Here is a 19,344-nt window from a genome sequence, read left to right as displayed (position 1 = left end):
TAACCCCTCCAAGCTTCATCTGCCCACCACTGCCATCCCTCAGAACTTGTCCCTTGTGTGTGTTTTCCCAAGGGAAATTTCTTCTAGAGATCTTTGGGCATCACCGTTTCACAATGACTCTCACCAGCTATCCCTTCTAAGCCATGCTAGACCTTCTTGGCACATCCAAGGAATGGGAGCAAAGGATAATTCAGCCAGGGAAAACTACTGTCACTCACAGGTGTGCCCTCCCCCCCACCCCCGTCCCTGGACATGCTAGTGTAACTGCTTTCCCACCATAAGAACACTGGGTTCATGCCTTTTCATTTCTAGATACATTCCTAGATTCCTGTCTCCTAGACACAGTAGTCCCTGGCACGAGAAGGATCTGCGTGCCAGGTTCCCAGCCCGAGTCTGAGCTAGCTGTGAAACTCTGGCTAGGCCTCCCCACCTATGAAATGAGAAGCTAGGACTGATGGGGTCTTCAGCTGCTGAGCTGGGACTCTACTCATATACAGAAAGGAAAAGAAGATTCAGAAGAGAACAGCTTTCAGGGACGTGATGTCTAAGTGGCATGGCTTTGCTGCCCCAATTCACTGTCACCCACAGGTGATCATATGGGATGGGATATAAAATGGGTTATACAAAGGTCCCTGGGAACTCTGCACCCCTGAACTTCTATGATTGGAGCTCTGATAGAAACAAAACCGACAGGACTGGAAGGTCTGCTTTCCGACTTGACAGGAAAGGTCGCTGTCCCCACATCTAACTGATGATCATTCTGTGGTGTGCAGTAGACAGAACCACAGTCTCTAAACAGTGGCATGCATGGGCGTGTGTGTCTGCACAGCCGTCAATCATTATGCTATTCTAAGAACAGATCAGGGAGGGAAGGCGCCAGTCCACTGCTCAGCACCTGTCTGCCCCCTCTGACTGCAGCAAAGGCTGGCTCCCTGTGAAAGGGGCCATCACTTCATAGCAGTCTCCTCAGACTAACAGTAAGGGGCACTACCTACTCCCGCTCTGCTGCAAAGACCCAAGAGAAGGCATGTTCTCCTTCTGTGTTTCCGTCCCATTTCATGGGCCCAGCATGACAATGCCAAACTAGAGCCCAAATGAAGAGAAACAGGAAAATGCAGTCTGTGAATCTTGCTAAGACTTTCGTCACTTAGTGTTTCAGAGTATGTTCCAATGTAATTACAAGCTCTAAGGGCGGACCCGCCCCACATCTCCCATGGGGTAAGGTCTTACAGCTGCCTGTTGTAGAACACAACAGACAATATGCAGAGGAGAAGGTCTGCTTTCTAAAACCCCATTCCACAAGCAGCTCAGCAGCCACATCGCTAGCAACTCAAACACTAAGCTCATCCAAGAAAACGGCTGGACACCACAAAGACACCCTAAATCGGGGTCTAACAACAACTGGGAATGGTCTAGCAAGCACCAGGCTAGGCAGGGAATATTTGCTGCCACGGAAGTCAGGGCTGGAAGAACCTGACAGACTGGCATCTCCCACCACTGTGAGTGGGAAGGGTCAAACGGCATCTGCCTGTGCTCCTTCCCATCCTTGTCAGACCCAGGCCAGGAGGTTGAATGTCAGAGGGAGTGCCTCACATCCCCGAATCCCAGACCTGGCCAGGATATACTGCCATGAGGGGCACATGAGGGCCTGACTAGGAAATCTCAGATACCCTGGCTCTTAGTGGAGCCCTGGCATTCCCTGACTAAAGCTCTGAGAAAATACTAGCAATGCAGGTGCTTGAGCCACGAGGAAGTCTGAACAGCAGTGCAGAGTAGGACTTCTTCAAGGAGCTATGAGAGACTGCTGGTCCCACTTGGAACCGCTCAAGCCCAGGTGCCAGAATCTCAGCTGGGATCACATGGCTATACCGGCTTCTTAAGAGACAACACAGCAGCCCGGCTGGCAAATGCCCCAGGGACAGATTCCACGTCTGTTGTGGGAATCTAGGTAACCCTGTCAGAATGAACTTCTGGGCTATGGTACTCAGGGTCCTCTAGCACCATGGAAACTATGCAGTGGCCTCTCCTATGCAGTGGCCTCTCCTATGCAGTGGCCTCTCCTATGCAGTGGCCTCTCCTATGCAGTGGCCTCTCCTATGCAGTGGCCTCTCCTATGCAGTGACATCTCCTATGCAGTGACATCTCCTATGCAGTGGCCTTTCCTATGCAGTGGCCTTTCCTATTCAGTGACCTCCCCTTGTGTCTACCACCAGGTGTTGGAGGAACCTGGGCAATGGAGTCCAGAGTCTTCCCGAACTGCTGAACCTATGCGATGATGACCTTTCCGTGTGGCCTTGTGTGGGAGAACTCTGTGCTCCTGGTCTGTCTTCACTATAATGACTCTTGGAAGGAGAACCATGACTCTTGAACACTGTGACGGGTACCTCAGCAGCTTGCCAGAGGATGTCCACATTCTTATTCTTGCGTGCATGGACATTCTGTCCTAGAAACCTCAGCAGCTCTGGAAGGCAGGTCTGACTCCGAGATCGAGGTAGACCTGGAGGAGAAGAGGGAAGAGGGGCCACTCAAAGACACTGGTGCTGAGGAAGTATTCCTGCTTCACGGCAGGGAACAGGGGGAGGGAGGGAGATGTTTGCAGATCTGGACATGGCCAGGCTGAGCCCTAAATTTCCTTCCCAGCTGTTAGTGCCACTGTCAGAGGATAGAGATTTATCTTTTGTTGGCTTTCCCAAGAGGCTGGAGAGAGGAGTGCCAAAGGACACAATTACTTAAGTCTCTTGCCCCTGCAAGGGACAGTGAGCAAGAAGTGAGGGAATGCAGAATGCTCGGAACAATGGCTCTTGACTAGCAAGAAGATGGAAACCTTGGGAAATTCTGCAAGTGTAGCCTCCTAAGAGAGACCTCAGCCCACACTTGGAAGGAAGAATTTCTGAATGGCCCAGGGATGCCTAACCCCACTCATCCTTTTCACTAATCCCACTGCAGAAGTGTCCAAGCCCTTGGAAGACCTCCTTAACCCTTGGGTCATCTTGCTTCACCTAAGAAACCTGAGACAAAAGTCAAAGACAAGGCAAGCACTTCTGAAGGCTGTGGGATTTTTCATACACACAACATTAAAGAGAAGGGCCTCAAGGTCACATCTGAGGAAACAGGTGAGTCCCCAGCTCAAGTGCAGCCTTCCTTTGATGGCACAGGAATTACTCCCGCAGCCACTAAACATCCTCACTTGAAGAATGTGAAGCAGAAACACACAAGTAAGCAGCCTCCAGCCTATGAGGCCTGCAGCGTGTGACAAGGCTGTGGGAAGGGGAGCTTCATCTTGATCAGGGCATTCACCACTCTGAGGAGACAAAACGGTCTTACCTCCCGACCTCCCGTCAGCTGCAGCCTCTCCCTGGCTGCCTGGCCTCTGTCTACAGGCCTTCTTATTCCCTGGCCTTTACCCTCAGTCTATCTGCTCTTGTGCCTCTTGGGGGTGGAGTGGGGGTACTGGCAATGCTAGAAACTGCCCACCTTGAAAATGCTGGCCACAGAACTACCCTTGGTAACGCTCATTACCCCAACCCTATCCACCATCGGTGTTCATCGTGGCTCTCTGGCTAATGGTCCAGTTCCCTGCAAGTCCACAGCCTGTCTCTCCCCTTATAGCATAAAAACAAGATGCTACTGGGATTGGTGTGGCTCCCCAGGAGTTCTGAGGAAGAACTGGAGGACACCTCACTACAGTTTAGTCTGGGAAGGGACTAGAGGCCAGAGATGCTACTGGAACACTATGTGTGCTGGCAAGTTTCAAATCAAACCAGCTAGAGTTGTTTTGTAAGAACAAGTCTGCGGTAGATTTTCTTGTTGATAATTGATGCTATCATGGGAGGCTCACTCTACTGTGTGATGCCGCCCTAGGTTGGTGGTCCTGAATTCTCTATAAGAAAGCAGGCTAAGAAAGTCATGGGGAACAAGCCAATAAGCTGCACTCCTCCATGGCCTCTCCATCACTTCTTACCTCCAGGTTCCTGCCCTCAGTTCCTACCCTAACACGTCGATTCCAGGTTCCTGACTTGAGTTCCTACCCGGATTCCTTTGATGATGCACTGTGATGTGGAGCATAGGCTGAAATAACCCTTTTTCTCCCCGACTTGCTTTTGGTCATGTGTTGTATCATAGCAATAGATGCCCTAATTAGGACACTATAAAAGTGTCAATATGCTTAAAGTTCTCAAAGTGTTGGCTTCAGTGGACCTGGTGCTCAGTGAGAACCTTGCAGTGTGCCTCTGCCCAGGGACCATGCCATGTCATCAGCTCACAGAGGAAGCAGGGTTGCCGCTGACAACCATCCTTCCTGGGGAGGATTTGTGCACAACACTGCAGCAGGACAAGCTGGGCAGTGCTCAGGCCTGTGTTCCCTCCTGCAGTCTAACAAGAGAGGCCAAGCAGAGGCAGCATTAAGCACTGCCGAGTGAATGCCCATCCTTCTCCGGGTCCTTCTTAACTGTACACACTTAGGTTCCCAGCTCTTCCACTCTCTGATGGGACACACACAATGCTGATGTCTCAGGATTCAGTGAGCACGGAACAGTGCGGGGCCTTTGGCCTAGTACTCCTCCTCAGTGACCCACGAGTGCCTCCTCATCGGCTCTCAGCTCTAGGGTCCATCTCGCCATTAAGAGAACGCAAAGACAGCCTGCTTATCTTCCCAGTCCACATACTGGTTTCCTTTGGGGCCATCCCACACACAAGAGAAAAATCTCCAGTCAGGGACAGGTCTATGCTCTATGTGGAGCCCCAAGAGGCAGCTCTGTCTCACAAGCTAAGCATAGCAGAGGCTCAGGGGGTTCGCTGGGATGAATTCAGAGGACTTTCGCAGCTAAACGCTTTGCTGAGCAGCTCTGGGGTTCTCCCGGGTGCTGTGACTGCCAGAACCCTCTCTTAAGTGTCCTTGTGTCGAGGACAGAGAACTGCAATGTGAGCACAACATGGACTTCCACGGCCTCTGAGGGACTGTGGCAGGGTCATCATGCCCACAAATACTCAGCAGGAAGTATCTTTTCTGAATCTTACTGTATATGCCAGGGACACAAATACATGGACAGCTCGTACAGAACCCCTGGACTGCCTCCAAGTCCCCGGGTGCTCACAGCAGGTGCACGGTCTGTCACGCCATGTCTGGGGAGGGGCAGGGCAAAGTAGCAGAAAGCACTACATCGTGTCTAGAAGAAGAGATCCAACTGCAGAAGGGGGGAGCCAGGGTGTGGCAGCACAGCAGCTTTCCAGGGTGGGGCCCAAGCCAGGAGAATGGGGTCCCAGGCACGTGTGAGGCAGAGAAGGAAGCCTCTAACACAACCATGGAAGACTTGTGCACAACACTGCAGCAGGACGAGCTGGGCAGCGCTCAGGTCAGAAAACAGAGAGCCAGAACTCAGGCATCCAAAACGAAGACTGCAGGGCAGCGTGGAGCACATTAGGAGGGAAGGAATACTCACAGTCCTCCGGCAAAACCTCCTTGAACTGCTCAAAGTAGGAATTCAGCCGCACCAGGCTCTCCACATTGATGACTTCTTGTAGGGATGTGTCTCCAAACCTGGGGGATCGGGCAGCAGGAGAGGCCATGTCATCACCAGTGAGTTGAAAGCTGAGGAAACCTGGAGGATGGATTCTCCAGAGTAGATAACCTGCAAGCCCAAACCCCACGTCTCTCTCCTTCCTGAAGCCATCCCTACAGCATCAGGGGCAGATTCACAAGCAGAAGCCACTGAGACTCTCTACGGGTGTGCCTAAGTACACTGGAGGGGGGTTCGTGAGTCACCTCCCTCACGCAGGTTCACATGTGGAAGGCTTGGGCTCTGAGCACCAGTGGGAGGTGACTGGATCCTGGTGGATTCACTGATGGATGATGCAGTTCCCAGTTCCATCTCTAGCAGGAGCTGGGGCCTCGTTGGAGGAGGCAGACACTGGGACACATCTCTGTCCTCTGCACACTGTCTCCATCCTCTCTTCTCTTGCACAACTGTGGGCAAGCTGTGCTCTCTGCCCCACTGTGTGGTTTCTACACGAAGATTTTCTGCCTTGCCGTGCACAGGCTGAGGAGCAACTGAGCCAGCAACCACGGCCTGAAACTTCGGCAATCACAAGCCAAAATCAGCCTTCACTTCTTATGGTCTTTCGTCTTGTTAAAGTTATTTTGTCACAGCAATGAGAAGTGGCCTAAGGCACCAAGCTCAGAGGCTGAAAGGCCCACTTGTATGTCACAGGCTCTCATCCTGGAGTTCATGTGCCCTCCTCCCTCAAAGGCACCTAGGAAAGGGGACGGCAGCAGGGGTGGGAGGGAGTGGAGAGCTTTTGGTGCTGCTTCTAGGAAATTGGCAGGAATATTCTACCCTGAGCTAGAAAAAGGATGAAAGTTCAAGAAAAATACAGCCAAGGAATGGGTTCCTTGTATCTTGAACATCTTGATAAGTCCCTAGAAACAGTGACCTCAGGACTGACCCTATTCTTTGTATGTATCTAGAATGATATAAAGGCAGACTGGAAAAAATTAAACCCACCTTATTTAGCATCTGCTGGGGTTATACCGTAATGCTGTCTGTCTCTTCTTTTTTTTTTTTTCCCTTTAATCCTCTCTCCCTCCAGACCTGGCTGGCTGTCTGAGCTGGCTTAGTCAAGGGACCAAGGACATCCTGCTGGGGTCTGAAGTCACTCTGCCGTGAACACTAAGTGTCCCCTGGGCTGGCCTGGGACTCTTTCCTCATCAGGTGTGTTTGGGCTGTGCCCACTACCAGTTGTAACAGTGACCATTCTAAATGCCTGAGGTAAGCAGTGGACACTACATGCATGGAAAGTGCTAAACAGAAAAACAAACAAGGGATGAAAAGGCCCTGCCGTTGTGTAGTCTGAGACCTGGACCCTCAGCCCAGCCTGCTGCCATACTGCTCTATGACCTACTAGCATTCGCCTCAAAGGCAGTGCTCCCTCCTGCTCAACACAGACGGGACTTGTCGCTGTCCTGCCCAGAGACTGCTCGACAGCGACTGGATGCAGGGACGCCATTCTTTCTCCTGGGACACCTCCAGCTGCAGCTCCACACGAGCCCACTCTCCTCAAAATGGCTTCTTCTAGCTCCTGCCTCAGGGAGGCTCTGTCACCATCTCCTCTGAACCTGACCTTCTACTTTGTCCTGATCTCAGGGCAGGCACCGACCCACTGTCCCATCCAGGAGCCCAGGCCACAGTCTACTTCTGCTCCACATACCTGCTGTCCCCTCTCAGACGCGATACCATGCTCCGGCTGAGCAGCTCCTCAGCCTGAGTAGCACTGTGGCCCAGCCTCACCAGCAACATCATCCAATTTCCCTCGCATCCTTTCTACCCACGGCCAGAAAGAAGTACGACCAGAACATGTCACTCTGATCACACCGAGCTCCACTAAAAGTTGTCCGACGTTTCCCAGTACCCAAGGTGTATTTCCCTAGTTAGCTCCCTGGACACTGAGCACCCCGGCCCACAGGCGCCAGCACACACCTCTCGGCCAGTGTCTGTTGCTCGTTGATGCCCACGTTGAAGAGGACGGGCTGCACCCGCAGCAGCATGCCGCTCTGGATCTCTCTAGGGAGGGAGTCAAACAGTGGGCCTGGCAGAGGAATCCGCACGTTAAAGCCATCCCTGGTGGAGAGAGAAAACACAAAGATGGGGTGAGGTCAGGACGCTGGTGGTGGAGGGCACACCCAAAGCACACTTTAGAGCCCTGGGTGATGCTCTGGCTAGGGCTGTTCAATGCCTACTCAGACATTTAAGGTGACATTACAAAATTGACATGGGTCTGGGAAGGCTGTAGGCCATGTTCCAAAGAGTCAAAATAAAAGCAAAGAACAGAGACAGGCACAGTGAGGCCCCACTGTGGATGGAGACAGGGAAGCCCCGCTGTTGACAGAATGTTAGATGACAATCTTACCGGTTTCCTGTGATGACTGGCAGCATGTCACTAGAAGCATTCGAAGTGGCCTGAGTGACTTTAAAGGTCACATTCCTCAGGTCCATGATCCCAAGGCTCATGTCCTCCAACATGGCCAACTCCTCTCCTGAAATTAAACAGTTACATATCCTGGTGATGTGTGAACTCTTTAACATCTGGAAGGAAGGGCCAGGAGAGGCTCAAATGGAACCATGCTTGTGGCCCTGGGTCCCGTCCAAGCTGGGGGTCTCACCATAGGTGCTCAGCAGGCTCTCAAACTGGGCCAGGAGCCCGATGGTATAGAGCTGCCGTAGGAAGCCACCATCGTGCAGGCAGTTCCTCAGCTTGATGATAAAGCCACAGATGAGGGCGGTCAGCTGTGGAGAGGCACGGGCCGATGGTGAGAAGAGCAAGCCTTTTCTCCCCAACCAGTTACCAGCACACGCCCTGTCTCTTTGTTTCCACTTCTTAAGGGACATCAGCAATGTCTTGTCATCCCTTGGGGGGCGGGGCTGGGGATCCAGGGACACCCTGGCTGTAAGAGCACTGTAATCCAAGGCTACAGGACAGTGGTAACAAACCACAGGCTTGTGGCACCTGACACAGGTGGGTGTGGACTGGGCCCAGCCTCTGACAAAATCTACCAGGTCACTCCTGAACTGTAACTTTTTGGAAGCTTAGAATCAATCCCCCACAGGGAGAGCCTGGCAGACCCACACCAACCCTGTGTGGAATCAAGAGTGAATGTGGCTGTCTGGTTTCCCTAGGGAGGTTGTATGGGATAATCAGGCTTCCAAGCATCAGCAGGGGAGCTCCAGAACGCCAGCCACCAGCCGCTCTCATCGTTAGTTTATTGCTGACATCTTTTGACTCAGAGCAATCGTAATCTCCACACTGAGTGGTGACTGAAATCTTAAATGGAGCCCTGTGACAAGCCACAGAACTTGAGCGCCTGCTCTGTCAACTGCACTGACCAGTCTACGTGGCCCTAGATGACCTTCCTTGTACAGACAAAGAAAAAGGTGACAAAGGGGCATTTGCTGTTGCCCTGCTTGGTGGCAGGCAATCCTGTCATCGATGAGGTGGGCTCCTTCCTGTACCTCTCTATTAAGTAAACCTAAAACAACAGATGAAGGAAACATGGCCACTTGTTCTTTTCACAAGTGAAGGGGGATGGGCAGAGCTCCCCAAGCCCGATTTCTCTGAGGTAGGAGGTGTATGTGACCACCCTGTGTCCTCTTGGCCTTACGGTTTGGCAGAAGACGACGTCACGGCGATACTGCAGGCTGAGGTAAGAGGCGATGGTGGGGGCGCTGTCCTGCATGAGCAGGAAGACCATGGCTGCCTTGGCCTTGTCGCTCATCATGGCCACACAGTCTGTGAGGGTGGTCAGCAGAGGGTAAAGGGCCTCGCTCCACTCACCTGCACATGAGCGAGGGACTCATTAGAGTTTGGAAGAAAGGCTTAGAAGCAGGCACTGTAAGGCAGCACACTACCTGCACCTAACCATTGTTCCAACCTTCCTCTCGCACCCCCAGCCCCTCTATACCTCCCGACCCTGCTTCCCCCACCACACAGCCTGGTTCTGCCCAGAGCCAATGCTGCTCCCTTGTTCGTCCGTCCCTCTAACTGCGCTGCTCAGTAAGAGATCAGCTCTGCTCTGGTGTCATCCACATACAGCACTTAGCGTTTACCCTGTACTACCAGGGACCCTTCCTCTATGTGCCAAACTAGAGATGTTGAGGACAACAGCAGTGAAGTTTCTGCAGGTCTCAGCAAGACCGGAAACAAGAGGAGCAACTGCCTTCCACCGCGTCACTCACTGCCCTGCTTGTTATCAACTACCTCCAGCTCAGCTCTCTTTAGGGATGGACAGGAACTTCAGCCCTGTGCCTAAACAACCCTTTAAAATAGAGCCCGGAGGGAAGGCGCAGAGCAGGGGCAGCTTTGGCTCCGCCTTTGTTTCCTTCCTTCTTGGAAGACATGCCCTGTCCAAAAACAGGCATCAGCGTGTCTACTTGGGAAAGCATCCCTCCAGACAAGCTCAGGGCAGTGGGCATCCGAAGGATAGACTGCAAGCTGCAGAGCCCTCAGACCAGCAACTACACTGCCAGAGAGAGCCTCTGTCTGACACAGTCCGAGGGCAGGAAGAGAAGGGAGCCTTGCTTGCTCGCCTGCCATCTGACTAACACGTCAACTCCAAGCATGTATGGAGAACTAGCCACCCTCAGCAGTTGGCCTCACTACACAGAACAGTCCAGGGTTGGAAATGATCTAACTGGATATGCAGGCACACTATATGTGGACAAGGGAGAAAGAGCAGGCGTAAATTTAGAATCTAAGGCAGAAAGGTCTGAGCAAATATGACACAGTGACAAAGAACATTGGACTAAGAAGTGGAAAATATGAGTCCCAGGCCTGGCTGCTGTGCAGTGGCAGACACAGGCAAGGCCCTGACCCCTCAGCCACACGGGACCTTATTGGGAAAATCAGAGAGAAGCGCCAGATAGATGCCCAGACCGCACTCCTCCTCTGAACTTCTCAGGCACCAAGTGTCCTGCTTCTTTGAAGAACTCTGATTCTGCCAAAAATGGCCAGTGAAAAACCAGGGGGCAGGGCATGTTGTTGGGGAAAGGTAAAGTCAGTGAGCCTGCTTCATAGCTGGGTGTGGTGATGCACGCCTGCAATCTCAGGGCCTGGGGGGATGGGTGACGCAGGAGAGTAACAAGTTCAAGGCTAGCCTGGGCTACATACTATTATCCAACCTCAAAAAATAAAAACCACCTAGCACCACCTTACTGCTCCCTTCAGTGAGCACTGGACTCACTGAAGTCCACTGGAGTGAGCTCAGGTCAAATGTGCCATCTTGACTTTGCTTTCCCAGTCAGCAGACTCACAATTCACAGGATAACCATGGTTATTTTACCCTGAAAGTGAGCCGCATAGACGAGTCATTTTGTTCAACCAAGCCAAGCCTCCCCCATACGACTTTGTAATTTTAACTACTCTTTTTCAGAAATGAAGCTCATATAACAATTTGCTGGACTAGAAAAAGAAGAAATGGCTAAAAAGCACTCAGTACTTCTCTTGGAAAACGGGTGTTACGGACCTACAAGAGGGCGATCCGACATCTTCCCAGGTAGTCTCAGGCAAGGCTGGATGGCCAGAGTCCAGTAAAGCCCCAACCCCCGCTGCCATCATTTCTAACACCTTCCTGTCCTATCCACACAGAGAGGAAATGGGGTGGGAGCGGAGAGCCATCCCAAGCCACAAATAGAATGGACATTTGTATACATCTGACTGACTCTCAGAGTCAGTCTCTAGTGGTCAGCCTGTTTCTGCTGAGGAGAGAGCAGGAGATTGGGGGTACTACGTGTTTTACGTATGCATAGAAACACAATTTAGAACAATCCCAAGCCAAACTGATTTCAACAGCAGCACCTGGTATCTACCCAGAGCTGGCTGGGTGCTGGAGCTGGTGAAGGGCTTTCAATGTGCTACCTCAGAAGGAAAGACGGCAAGGACTACTACTGTTTATACTGTTGTGTTATTGTTGAGTCAGGTCAGCTAAGCAATGCTCTGAGGGTCAGTCAGATGTATACAGATGTCCACTTCTGCTCAGCTATCTGCTACCCAGCGGCAGCTGCTGCCCGACAGCCCATGGCCCACACTACTTTTGGTGGCTTCAAGCGCTCTTTCGTCTACAGGCTACTTTTTAAAAATTAATCCATTGGTATGAACAAGGGATGAGAGATAGAATGCATGTGTGTCTGTATGTTTATAGTATATGCATATATGTGCTCACATGTAGGTGTGTGCATCCGTATGTACAGGGGTAGAGACCAGAAGTGCATGTCCAGCATCCTCTTCTATCGCCCCCACCTGACTCTCTCTGTGGGCCTGATGCACACTGACTGCTTTCCCTCCTGGCCAGCCAGCAAGCTCTGGGGACCAGCCTGTCTCTGCCTTCCTCCACAGGGCTGGGCTTACAGGTATGCATTGCCACTCCTGGCTTTTCACTTGGGTGCTGGGGACCTGAAGTCAGATCCTCACGAGTACACAGCGAGCACTTTATTCCCATCAAAGAATCGATGTCTCCAGCCTCTGGATTGTGTGTTTAATACAGATTAAATATGCAGTACCGGACCCCAGTAGGGAACCATTTTTAACATCAATTGTGGAAAAGCTGCCAGTGTTCCCCAAGAGGAAGAAGAAAGAGTTCTATAAACCAGAAACTGGAGTGGAGAAGAAGCCTGAACTCCCTCCACAGGCTCCCAGGCCACCTTCTCTGGTTCTCACTGTAGGCCTTGGACTGCCACACCACTGAGGCTGTGTGCAATCCGCTCTCCGAAGACTCTGCTGAGTCAGACACCAGGCTAGTAAAGGGCATCCACCCAGGCTCAGTGACTGAGGGCTCCTCCATGACACTGGGATCTAAGACCCACTCAGGCCACTACACTGATGTATGGAGGAGGAGGAGTACTAAGGGACCTGAAGCAAACAGGGAGAAACGATGAGTCTGGGTAGACACTGGCTCAGGGCACACAGAGCATGGACTCATGGTACCCATCGCTAGCTGTGCTCTAGATGTACCACAGGTGTCTTTCCATCTTATATCTACGCACAAACATCCATCACTGGTATGACCGTGCAGCTGATTTTAGAGAGTAACAATCTGTGTGGGGAGAAAGGTACATGCACACTGTGAGAACACCACAAGCTGTACATAGGTTTGTCAGGGACTAGATCAGGGCTTGGTGCACCCTACAGTAGTCTTTAGAGTCCAGGAGAGCCACAGCGTCTCTGCTGCACTAACTGAAAACAGGTGACAGCCACTGTAATGTTATAAAGCAGGCTGTGGATAGGAGTTAGCTCAAGACAGAAGCCCACAAACGCCTGAGGTAGAATCAGGGCCTTAGGTTCTCCATGGAAATGTGGCAGAAAGATTTCTTTTTTAACAATAATCCCAACTAAGGCCCAGATCAAAGTGGGTAAGAATTCTAAAGCTGTGTCGATTACAGAAGCTGACAGAGGAAGCTGTCCACCATATTCCCAGTGGACACTGATCATCCAATTGTGCCTTCAAGAGCTACACGCGCCTACGTGATGGTAAACAAGGAGTGTTTACAAACATGTACCTTTCCAAATTACATCACCTACCACAGGAAGTCCAATGCACTCAGAAATAAACCACATGGAAAGGTTTTAGGCCACAGAAGGAAAACCACAACGTGCCTGGTGGCCCGTTTCAGGTCATATTCCCCCCAAGTCCCACAGGTCCCTCACCAAACCTCAAAACAAAGGAAGTACTGAAATATTCTCCTAACTCTGGGAACACAAAACAATCTTCAATAACCGAGCTACAAGCACTACCTGAGCATTTAAATGTCAGCAGCGGGAGGCTTGAACGCAAAGCACGTACCTGGACTGGACTCTTCAGGAGGGGGGCTGCAATCTGCACAGAAATGGAGGGCGACAGGGGTGATTAAGGAGCAGCACACAGTTCAAACACGAGCAGCTCAGTTGGAGCTGCTGCACCAGCACCAGCAGCCAAGTGGTTAAGCACAGGGAGAGGAGGCCCGGGCTCAGGCCTCTTCCCCAGCCTCCCCAGGGCTTTTCTGCTGCTGGGAGCAACTGAGCCCTCTCAGTGGTAAACAACGCTATTCACCAGAGTCAACATCCATGTGGCTAACACTTCAACTTGATGTTCTTCAAGCCGAGTGAGCCAACACACAATGTTACGGACGCCACGCTGACAGCACACATAATGCCAGACACCACGCTGATGACGATGCAGAGATGGAGCCCCATGCTGGCTTTCAACATCAAGGAGAGACACTGACCAACCAAGCATGCAGAGCAACTGTGGGGCCACCGCCCTGGCTGACGGAGGAACCCAGGGCTCAATGTCTACAGCTGAGCTCCACACTGCTAAGGCCCAGTGATAAAACCAATACACCGACAGAACCTTCAAAAGTGCAACGAAACTAGATGTAAAACCTGTATGACTCGAAAGATAGCTCTAAATATGAAACTCCTCCAGCTTTGCTATCCCTCCAGCTTTGCTGCCCCTCTCAGAGGCAGCTGAGAAAAGATCCTACCAGGCTAGTGTCAGCAAACCTGTGGTGCATTCTCTCAGTTAGTGACTGGTGTGGGAAGGCCCAGCCCATTGTGGTCGGTGCCACCCCAGGGCATGGGGTCCTGGGCAGGTATAGAAGAAAGCAGGCTGAGCCAGCTGGTAAGGAGTGCTCCTCCATGGCCTCTGAATCGTTTCTGCCTCCAGGCTCCTGTCTTCAGTTCCCACTGACTTTTCTGGCTGATGGACTGTGAGCTGTGAGCTGAATAAGCCTTTCCTCCTCAGGTTGCTTTTGGTCATGGTGTTTTATCACCACCATGGGAACCCTAACTGAAACAAGCACACTGGACACGTGAGCCACAAAGACAAACAGCTTCATCACATGACATACTAGCTCCTCAATTTTAAAATATCTAACCGTCTTCCTCTGTATCTGCAGAAAATATTTTGAGTTACAAAAAAAAAAAATCATGCATTCATTTATGGTGGGTAAATAACTTACCACCTAACTACATCCCTAGACCTACAACAAGTTCACATTAAAGAAAAGTAAGTAATGAACTTTGAGAAGAAAATTAAACAGGAAAATGAGAACAAAACAAGCACAAACTAGTTCCATGAATCCATCACAGGCGTGGGAGGGTGACCCTGCTCCCCGAGATGGAAAGTAGGCAACGTGGACATTGCAGACAGATGAGAGGCAAAGGACATGCCATTCATGACATTTCCCAGGAGACTGATGGAGACACACGACTGTGCTCAATGGCCGATGTCTAACTGAGAATTCCCTCATCACACAAAGCCTGGCCTACATACTTTGGGGCTGGACTTGGCTTGAAGCTCCCCATGGACATGAGAGGGAGGCAGGAGCTGGGTACTCAGCCAGGGCTCAGATGACTTGACCCAAGTGTTCTCCGCCTCTTATAGGAAAGAGTGAAAGGCACCAATGAGGAGGACCGGGCAGCCACTTGTTCACCATGCCCTGTATCCTTTCTGAAGTATGCTGCTGCACGGTATCGCTCTGTGCCCAAGGTCTCCCTCTAAGAGAGGTGTCGAACAGGTCAATCTAGCTTAGGTGCCATCTGACTGTGTTAGAAGACACAGGCACCATGCTTCTGTTGAGTAAGAGTGTGCCAGCCAATGAGAGCCTGTATGGCTGCAAGCATCCTCGTCCAGCAGAGTTCCTACACAGCTTGCTCTTTGGAAACCAGTCCACCCGCTCCCAACACAATGAAAGAAACACCACAGAGGCATCTGCATCAGCCCCCATCAGCTTCTCAGGTCGGCTTACAAACCCGAGAAGACTTCCCACCATGGCACTGTAGCGCAGGGGGGCCCATTGGCCCATGGTGGTGATGATGCAGACTCAGTCCCTCCAGTTGAACGGGAAAACAGGAGCCCCACCCTGCCTATCTGCTGTATGTATGTACCCTGTGCTGCCTGTTAGCCCCCCGGCAGTCTGCACTGGGGAGGCACACATGGAGTCAGACACAGATACAGAGGTGACGCGGCACAGGCTGAGGTGGCATGGGAAGCGTGAATGCATACGCACGTGTGTTTGAGTGAGGATGGCATGCAGCAGTGGGCATGGAGGAGGGGCATGTCGAGGAGGGGGCGTCACAGAAGGGGTCCTCTGGTCTGATCCAGTAGGCTTGGCTGTCCCGGTTACCTTTCTTGCTGGAACAGGTGCTTGAACAGGGGAAAACATCCTCGCCGCCCTCCCCATGCAGACGTTCCTTCTGCAGCAGCTTGTCCACCCGCTGAATGATGCACTCCAGGCTCTTGTCCACATTCAGCCACACTTTCTCCTTCAAACCAACAAGACTGTCTGGGTCAGCTTGTGCAACAGAACAACAGACACAGCCTGTCTCCATCTCTTCCCCAGTTCCAGACCAGTGATGCCCAAGTTGCCATTCAATTCAGATGTGCTTTTCTAAGGCAACTTACAGCCGTGTGGTCACTCGCTGAAAGCCTGGCAGATAGATACCCACTGCCAGCTCTGGAAGACAGAGGCCTTCCAGACAGGCCTCACCTGACAGGTCATAGGGCACTAAGAGCTCATCCCTGCCTCCTTCCAGTGCAGGCTGCCCCTACAACCATCACAAACACTGAGGCTTCCTTCTGATGGACAGTAGTGGAAACATCTGGCTTAGGTGGGGCCTGAAGAAAGAGAGGGAGGCTGGGAGGAGCTGCAGAAACCCACACAGATCACAGGCTGCCAGAGCTGGTGAGCACTCTGCTGCTGATTAATAATTCAGTGCTTCCCAGGGTGCCTCTGAGCAGTAGCCCCGACAAATGACAACAGGTTGCGGGATATGACCCCTTCTAAAGAGACAAGGGTCCAACTCAGGGCCCACACTGGAACAGTGAAGTGACATGGTGTCAGGGGCAGTGGCAGCCTGGGCACCTGAGCCTCTGCATTCAAACAACGAAGAATCCTAAAGGGTGAAGGACGAGAAGGGGTAAGAGTAAGAGGAGAGGCCTGGCTCCCAGTAGTTTACACACACTACAGCCGACCTCTGAACATCAGGTGCCCAGAGCCATCTGGGAAGCAGACTGGAGCTTGCTAACAGAGGAGCGGACACTTGGTGAGGGAAGACACGGGCAGCAATTCTACAGTCCAGCAGCAGGACCATAGGCAGGGGGCACACTCACCCACTCTTCCTCATGCCAGTCCACCTGCAGGGAAGACCGGCTGCTCCTCCCTGCCCACCTGGCCATGAGGGTGTCCTGGTCATTCCGAAGCATCACCTGCTCCTCCTCAGTCGAGGTAGGGGAGGCCTTGGAAGCGATGTAGTCAGGCCGTGCTGCATTCAGCCCATGGATGGAGTTGGCCAACAGCTTACAGTCACAGACAGTCACCAACTGCCGAGTCTGCAGGTTCACACAAACCAGGGCTGCTAAGTGTGCTCTCTTACAGAAGGAGAGAGGCAAAGGCCAAGATCCCCCCACCCATCCTGTTCCACGCAGCCTGCTAGGAGAGCATTCTCAAGGATATCTAAATACAAAGGCAACATGGGGTAATCTCAGCAAGAGCTTTCCTGCAAGACTAGAGGACATGGGGTCTGCTTGAGACCTGCTTATCCCAGAAGGGGTCAAAGAAGCTTAGAAGGGGTTGAAGAATCCTATCTGACATTTTCTGGCTCTGCTTGCCTTTGACCCTACATCACTGGAAAAAAGGGCTCCTTGGCAACTCGGGCACTGTGCCCAGCCTCTGGGGGTAGTCCCCAGGGATCGCACATTACTTGAGCATATCTTACGCAGCAGGCTCACAGTTCCCACCGTGGAGACTGCAACAGGAGCTCCACTGTTCCTAGCTTTACTGCTGACAACCGTTGCTTCCTCTCCCAGTGATCCTGGTCTGTCTTTAGATCGTGGGGACTCATGTGAAGGCTATAGCACAGTCTGAGCAGGAACAACGCCACCCACCAGCAAGTCAGGTGAGGGTGGAGAGGTGCAATAAGAATGTGTCGGAGGGGAAAGAGCACCATGCATCAAAGGTGGCATAGCCACTCTCTTAGTATGCACCAATGCTTATGTATTGTTAAGTCAGGATTGAGCTATGGTTAAACTGAACTTTTAAAATTAATTATATCTAAGCCAATAAGGTTATATTGCTCACTTTTTTTTTTAAGATTTATTTACTTATTTATGTATGGAGTACACTGTCACTGTCTTCAGACACACCAGAAGAGGGCCTCAGATCCCATTACAGATGGTTGTGAGCCACCATGTGGTTGCTGGGAATTGAACTCAAGACCTCTAGAAGAGCAGTGCTCTCAACCGCTGAGCCATCTCTCCAGCCCCTGAGAGTAGCTCATTTCTTATGAGTAAATGATTGCTCTGTTGATGCTGACTGAGATGTCACTAAGAAAGCTGTAGTCTGTGTGAATTCCAGGAGAATGAACACACATTTACTTGCTGGAAGATACACATCAACTTGTTGGCCTGAATTCACAACTGGGGCTCCCACGGGGGGGGGGGTGTCCCACACAAGCAAGTCATAGACTTCCCTATAACATTGTGAATTTAAAAGAAAAGCCTTCAAGGTCACCACAATGCCACTCTCCATACGGCTCTGGGCACTTCTGGGCCACTCTGGGTGGTCTAGTAGCTTCTAGAAACTCGAGAGACCTCTGTACCCCACATACAGCTGGGCAGCCCCTCCTACCTTGTCTGCCAAGATGGCGAGAGTCCTTTCAAGGCCAGTGGCAGACCTGTCCTTCGCCGCCCTTGAGAGCCGTTCTGCATAGTAGCTCACTTGGGTTTTCAGGGTGTTGATCTGAGCAATGATCTCCTTGGCCCGGACGACGTCCTGTGGTATGTAGATTATGGACTGGCAGGTAGAAGATGTACTAAAAGGAACAACAGGTCCTAAGGGGCTCTCCAGAGCATCCAATCCACCCTCAGCTATCCCCACACTGGAGGTGTTTTCTCAGGAAGTTTAGTCACTGATGTGATGGGCCAAGGTCAATCTTAGAAGACCTATTTTTATCTAAGGAGAAGTATAAAATGTATGTAAGACTTTTATGTGTGCTTGTACCTGGATGTGTCTCTATATTTACCACATACATGTACATGTGTATAAGTACCTTGGAATATCACTATCAATAGTTACACAATGCTGGGATCTTACCTAGGAACTTCATCCAGTAACTTATAAGTGGTCCTTCAGATATGGGGTCAACTTACACCAGAAGGGACCAATTACCATAGTGTAATAAATACTCAAATATATTTTTTCTTAAAAAAAAAAAAAACAACTAAACAAAAACCATCCCCTAAAGTTTGCTTCTCCATTTGGCCAATAGGGCCTTCAAGGCTTCCTGTGAGCAGACTCACATTGTCCTCACATGGATTAACCAGAGCAAGTTCCCAACAGTGGGATCCTTTCTCTCTCCTGTGTTTCAGGACTTCCTCATGCCGACAACAATGAATTAGACAAAGCCGAGGCTGAGCCAGCCAGAGGCAGGCCCAACAACTCAACACTTCTGAAACTACAGCCCCTCCTCCTTCCCACCTCCTCACCACTGTGTTGCAGCTGCAGTGTCTGGGAACCAGATGTCAAAGGGCCAGGCCAGCTGCTGCCCAGGTAGTCAGGAGCCTGTGAGGGGCCAGGTCCATATGCCCTAGCTTCACAGGTGGGCCACATGTGTGGCCACCTAAGGTGGCATCAATACTAAGCTTGTATCTCTTAGCTCAGGTCCCAACCAAGCATCATAAAGTTGTTTTTGAGGCCATCTGAGGATGCTTGAGAAAATGAGGAGGAGACATAAAAGTCCCCAATGCAGAGGTGGTGATTCTGGGATGTGTGGATAAGGAAGAGAATGCTCTCCCTTCTGAAATGAAGGACTGGCCTTGAGTTC

The 19,344-nt window shown here is 51.4% G+C and overlaps 1 protein-coding gene across 3 annotated transcripts in view; it reads right to left on the bottom strand.

Annotated features, from left to right (window-relative positions):
• The window catches only part of Inpp4a (inositol polyphosphate-4-phosphatase type I A), a 113,863-nt gene that overhangs the window by 10,284 nt on the left and 84,235 nt on the right, over nt 1-19,344 (bottom strand). For 2 of the 3 annotated variants that reach the window (XM_032900945.1, XM_032900946.1), the window contains exons 7-15: nt 18,150-18,333; nt 16,634-16,852; nt 15,648-15,786; nt 9,152-9,324; nt 8,156-8,279; nt 7,903-8,029; nt 7,473-7,613; nt 5,439-5,536; nt 2,385-2,497 (exon numbers count right to left, since the gene is read on the bottom strand). In XM_032900945.1, coding sequence (XP_032756836.1) covers nt 2,385-2,497; nt 5,439-5,536; nt 7,473-7,613; nt 7,903-8,029; nt 8,156-8,279; nt 9,152-9,324; nt 15,648-15,786; nt 16,634-16,852; nt 18,150-18,333 — 1,318 coding nt within the window. Of the gene's footprint in view, nt 1-2,384; nt 2,498-5,438; nt 5,537-7,472; nt 7,614-7,902; nt 8,030-8,155; nt 8,280-9,151; nt 9,325-13,324; nt 13,358-15,647; nt 15,787-16,633; nt 16,853-18,149; nt 18,334-19,344 lie in introns of all 3 variants that reach the window. The other variant, XM_032900947.1, reaches the window with a different exon arrangement.

Source organism: Rattus rattus, chromosome 4 (assembly GCF_011064425.1).
Source record: "Rattus rattus isolate New Zealand chromosome 4, Rrattus_CSIRO_v1, whole genome shotgun sequence".
In the NCBI taxonomy this organism is placed as follows: domain Eukaryota; kingdom Metazoa; phylum Chordata; class Mammalia; order Rodentia; family Muridae; genus Rattus; species Rattus rattus.
The sequence above is the reverse complement of the archived record's forward strand: the minus strand, read 5'-3'. Positions and strand labels throughout refer to the sequence as shown.